The sequence below is a fragment of the Mercenaria mercenaria genome, chromosome 11 (genome assembly GCF_021730395.1).
Source record: "Mercenaria mercenaria strain notata chromosome 11, MADL_Memer_1, whole genome shotgun sequence".
NCBI classification, from domain to species: Eukaryota; Metazoa; Mollusca; class Bivalvia; order Venerida; family Veneridae; genus Mercenaria; species Mercenaria mercenaria.
The window spans coordinates 81,070,244-81,076,243 of NC_069371.1; the positions used below are offsets into that span (position 1 = coordinate 81,070,244).

The following is a 6,000-nucleotide window of genomic DNA, read 5'->3' on the forward strand; positions in this document are numbered from 1 at the left end:
CCGCAATGACATCACATTGCTTTATTTTAAAATCGCATTTCTATTTACGTTCACGAGGTCACGTAACCTATTCTGCCGCACTAACAGAAATCTGTTTGCCAAAAATCGTTTTACTCCATGTATTGTAATTGCTGCCGATTTTTCATTATTTAAGATTTTTTTATTCTGTTTTTTGTTCTTTCTGGTCAAAAGTCTGAATTTTATGCCCAGAGTATTCATCATTTATTTACTTTTAGAAAGAAATAAGTAACTAAGATCGCGCTGTTTGAATTTTTACAAATGTTTATATGAAAATTCGACCGTTTTTATAGAATTTTGCCTACATTTCTGTCGATAGCTTATTAAATTCATTATAGAATTCAAATAGTATTATTTCTCAAGAGATGTTGAAAACTTGAAGCGAAAATGTTAAAAAATGAATGCACTACGCACGGTTTTTGTGTACGTGACGATGTAAATTTGATATTTAATACGATAGGTCGCACGTGCTTGTGGAATGGAAAATTACCGGCATGACATTTTGATATCTTTACGATTCGCGGGTAAATTCCAGTCAATCCAGGTAGCGACTGAACCATCTCAAAGTTTGTTGACGTTTTGGAGTTGTAATTTCTGAATTTTGGTAAAGTAAGGACGTAAAAAAACCACTCGCCCAATCGGTCGAGTATACAGCGAGGTCCACTCGTCCTACTCAGACTTTAACTCGCCAATGCGAGCGGGCGAGTGGAATTTTACACCCCTGAATATAGTCTGAAATGTTTACGATGTCAGCCCTGGCAAAACCTTACTGTATCTTCCTGTCAACAAAAACTCTAACTTAGGTGGACGGATAGCTCAGTGGTTTGCACACTGGCCTTCCAATCCTGAGGTCGGGGGTTCGATCCCCGGCAGCTACTTGGGAATTTTAAAAAACTCTTTTTCAGTGTTTCCCACCCAACTAGAGGTGTACTAGTCAGGAACCCAGGCAATTCTTGCGTGTATCAGTGCTATACACTGGGCAGGTTAAAGAACCAGGCTGTCTATTCGCAACGAGCTAGGCTAAGTTAGCTGGACAAGCCTGTATCTGATTTCTGATCTCTCTGTCGTGGGGGCTTTGTCTCACTCTGTCCCTCTGGTCAGATCGCTCTGTGTCTGTACTAGTAGAGGATGAATTATGCGCCCTGTGTCGCTGCATTTGAACTATGTAAAGCGCCTTTGAACGTGAAATTGATCATGAAAAGGGCGCTATATAAATCTGGTATAATAATAATAATAATGTGACTTTTAACCCAACAAACAGAATAGACTCTCATTTTTGGGTGTATTACAGAATCCCTTTTCTGTCCATGAATACTATTTAAAATATTTCTGTAATAACTTATTATTAGGGCAAAAATTATTTACTGTTGATTATAAAATAAGTAAATCAATACTTTTAATGTATATTGAAGCAGCTTTCTATTGTAATAGTCATGTTGCTGTCTTTAAGACATTTATTTTTGTAATTATTTAAATAGTATATATATATTACTGAGATTTTAGATGGCGTGGAAAGTGTAGAGAAATGGATAGCATTCTGTTGCACGATTTACTTTCAGCTTGTACACTAGATAAAATAATATACTGATTTTATGATAGATTCCATTTTTAATCCTTACTGATCAATCTGCTGTAAAAATTTTTTACAAGTCCTGTTAATCTTTCAAATTTATGTTCCAGTGAAGGCAGAGCAGAGCAGACTTCTGATTGCAAAGAAAACAAGTGTCCCAAAAATAAGCCGTGAAGACAAGGAAAATATAATGCAGACATAATTGTCGGCTGACTGAAAGTTGCCTGAGGAAACTTCTTGGAACCAGAATATGCTTAATTACTATAAACCAGCAGAGTCTTGTCATTTGAGATAAGGGAATGTGTCTAGGCATTTGTGTTGTTGACCATTTGGGACAATTTGATGAAAGTATGAACACTTGTGTTGAAAGTCTGGTTAGGATGGTGGAAAGGCATAATGATGTCTTTCTGTTTTATAAATTTTAAAAATGCAGTGTGGAAGGGGTTTTTCTGACTTGAGGAGAGGACAGGTTTTAACCTTAATGGTGAAAGAGTTGTTTCTAGGACAGCTGTATTGGTCACAACCTAGAGTAAAGTCTGTAATTTAACCTTGACCCTCCAAATTACTGACAGATATTTTTTTTTGTAAACCAACGCAAGATTACCTTCTTGTATGTCTTCTTTTAATTTTAATTAAAAAATTAGAAATAACCTTAAATTTTATATTCAGTTAGCTACACAAATGTTGCAAACCTTGTTTGCATGATTTATGATTAAATATAGATTTGCTGTAGTGCTTTTTACTGTTTGTTAATATTTTTTTTATATAATCAGCCTGTCAGAAAAGTGTTTCAATGCTTTGAATATATTTAGGAAAGTCATACTTTGAAAAGGGAGGTAATTAGATCATAATTAGGTGAGTTAATAGGTCAAGAACCACAACTCTGGCTTGCAGATTGCTTATATGTAAGCACTTCCTGAGAGGTCTCTGCACTGTAGGCAGTTTACAATAGAAAACAATGTCTGTTAATTTGGCAAGAGGACTAGATATCTATAAAAATTATGGTATCATCATGTTATGTCACAAATACTTCATATTTTAAAGGCACATCTGGCAGTTTAATATTGGTAAGATACACAGATCTGATGGTTTGACTATTATTAATTAGATATTTACATTTTACAGTTTCTTTGTCCTTTATTGTATGTTTTTTTCAAAGCAGTTGAAATGATTAAAGGAAGTGAAGTTTATATTTCTAGTGGGTGGGGGAGGGGAGAAATGCTGTGTATTTAACCTGTTTTTAGCTCACCTGTCACAAAGTGACAAGGTGAGCTTTTGTGATCGCGCGGTGTCCGTCGTCCATGCGTGCGTCTGTAAACTTTTGCTTGTGACCACTCTAGAGGTCACATTTTTCATGGGATCTTTATGGAAGTTGGTCAGAATGTTCACCTTGATGATATCTAGGTCAAGTTCGAAACTGGGTCATGTGCCATCAAAAACTAGGTCAGTAGGTCTAAAAATAGAAAAACCTTGTGACCTCTCTAGAGGCCATAATTTTCAATGGATCTTCATGAAAATTGGTCAGAATGTTCATCTTGATGATATCTAGGTCAAGTTGGAAACTGGGTCACGTGTGGTCAAAAACTAGGTCAGTAGGTCTAAAAATAGAAAACCTTGTGACCTCTCTAGAGGCCATATATTTCACAAGATCTTCATGAAAGTTGGCCAGAACGTTCACCTTGATGATATCTTGGTCAAGTTTGAAACTGGGTCACGTGCCATCTAAAACTAGGTCAGTAGGTCAAATAATAGAAAAACCTTGTGACCTCTCTAAAGGCCATATTTTTCATGGGATCTGTATGAAAGTTGGTCAGAATGTTCACCTTGATGATATCTAGGTCAAGTTCGAAACTGGGTCATGTGCCATCAAAAACTAGGTCAGTAGGTCTAAAAATAGAAAAACCTTGTGACCTCTCTAGAGGCCATAATTTTCAATGGATCTTCATGAAAATTGGTCAGAATGTTCATCTTGATGATATCTAGGTCAAGTTCGAAACTGGGTCACGTGCGGTCAAAAACTAGGTCAGAAGGTCTAAAAATAGAAAAACCTTGTGGCCTCTCTAGAGGCCATATATTTCACAAGATCTTCATGAAAGTTGGCCAGAACGTTCACCTTGATGATATCTAGGTCAAGTTCGAAACTGGGTCACGTGCCGTCAAAAACTAGGTCAGTAGGTCAAATAATAGAAAATCCTTGTGACCTCTCTAAAGGCCATATTTTTCATGGGATCTGTATGAAAGTTGGTCTGAATGTTCATCTTGATGATATCTAGGTCAAGTTCGAAACTGGATCATGTGCCATCAAAAACTAGGTCAGTAGGTCTAAAAATAGAAAAACCTTGTGACCTTTCTAGAGGCCATATATTTCACAAGATCTTCATGAAAATTGGTCAGAACGTTCACCTAATGATATCTAGGTCAAGTTCGAAACTGGGTCACGTGCCGTCAAAAACTAGGTCAGTAGGTCAAATAATAGAAAAACCTTGTGACCTCTCTAAAGGCCATATTTTTCATGGGATCTGTATGAAAATTGGTCAGAATGTTCATCTTGATGATATCTAGGTCAAGTTCGAAAATGGGTCACGTGCGGTCAAAAACTAGGTCAGTAGGTCTAAAAATAGAAAAACCTTATGACCTCTCTAGAGGCCATATATTTCATGAAATCTTCATGAAAATTTGTCAGAATGTTCACCTTTATGATTTCTAAGTAAAGTTCGAAAGTGGGTCACGTGCCGTTAAAAACTAGGTCAGGAGGTCAAATAATAGAGAAACCTTGTGACCTCTCTAGAAGCCATATTTTCCATGGAATCTGTATGAAAGTTGGTCTGAATGTTCATCTTGATGATATCTAGGTCAAATTTGAAACTGGGTCACGTGCCGTCAAAAACTAGGTCAGTAGGTCAAATAATAGAAAAACCTTGTGACCTCTCTAAAGGCCATATTTTTCAATGGATCTTCATGAGTGTTGGTCTGAATGTTCATCTTGATGATATCTAGGTCAAGTTTGAAACTGGGTCAACTGCGATCAAAAACTAGGTCAGTAGGTCTTGAAATAGAAAAACCTTGTGACCTCTCTAGAGGCCATACCCTTGAATGGATCTTCATGAAAATTGGTCAGAATGTTCACCTTGATGATATCTAGGTCAATTTTGAAACTGGGTCATGTGCCTGAAAAAACTAGGTCAATAGGTCAAATAATAGAAAAACCTTGTGACCTCTCTAAAGACCATATTTTTTAAATGGATCTTCATGAAAATTGGTCAGAATTTTTATCTTGATAATATCTAGGTCAAGTTCAAAACTGGGTCACATGAGCTCAAAAACTAGGTCACTATGTCAAATAATAGAAAAAACGACATCATACTCAAAACTGGATCATGTGGGAAGAGGTGAGCGATTCAGGACCATCATGGTCCTCTTGTTTTTTTTAACACAGATACTTTTTGTCAGACTTGCTGCCAGGTTGAGATGCATTAACTTGTGGAGTTAAGCATGCTGCACACTGAGTATTTGTGTTTAACTTAATGAATTTAAAGCTGTTGATTTATAGTAAAATTTCTTTTATCTGTACAGGGTTGGGATTTTTGAAAAATATGAGCAATGTTTTCACATATAGAATAGATGTTGTAAGTAGACCTATTGTATGTCACTTTAGCTACCTGTAGAGTATTTATTTGTATCAAAATTTTGTCTGTAAAATAAAATATTTAGTTTATGGTTTTGTGATGTTTTAATTGATTTCCCTATGTCTAAAATTGTGTTTCTTACCCAGTCTATAAATCTTAATGACAGAAAGGATTTTGAAACGGTTGTGTCTAATCATCTGCTATAATGATGTTGTGCAGGGTGCAACCATGGCCCCTGACTTAATGGTCAAGTTTACATTAGAAGATCGGGCATTTCTGTAAGTTTTATGCCCTTGCCTTGATGATGGCAGGGACATACAGTGTTATTCCTGTCCACGGGTTTGTGCATTTAGATAATTTTTTCCAGAAAAGAACTTTGTCATGTGTGATAGAATTTAAAAATAATTCAGCACAAATAACCACCTGAAGACATTGTGTTGCAGGAATTAAGGAGATGGCAGTTAGGTATCTTGCTCACGGTTTGCTACTTAATTTCGACTATTCTCATATAAACTAGTGATAATAGTTGTTTCATTACGGCCTGGGACTTTTTGGGTCATGGTTTGATTTCTATCTTGCACAGAAGTTTGTAGCCCATATTAGGATTTCTGTCTGGCAAAGAACTTTGTAAACAGAAATGATCAGTAATCCTGACATGGTCTGCAAAATTCAAGGCCAAACAAAGTTAAAATTAAACGTGGTGTAAGAAGTTCTGTGCCAGATAGAAATCCCACCATTTTTTTACCATAGTTTTGCATTTTATCTCAAAAAAAAATCATGTATTTC

The 6,000-nt window shown here is 36.2% G+C and overlaps 1 protein-coding gene across 2 annotated transcripts in view; it reads left to right on the plus strand.

The window, feature by feature from the left end:
* LOC123531521 (uncharacterized) overlaps positions 1-5,303 on the plus strand; it is a 28,040-nt gene extending 22,737 nt beyond the window's left edge. For both annotated transcript variants that reach the window (XM_053517908.1, XM_045312568.2), the window contains exon 12: positions 1,699-5,303. In XM_053517908.1, coding sequence (XP_053373883.1) covers positions 1,699-1,790 — 92 coding nt within the window. In that variant the 3' untranslated portion in view covers positions 1,791-5,303. The remainder of the gene's footprint in view (positions 1-1,698) is intronic.
* Positions 5,304-6,000: the final 697 nt, after the last annotated feature.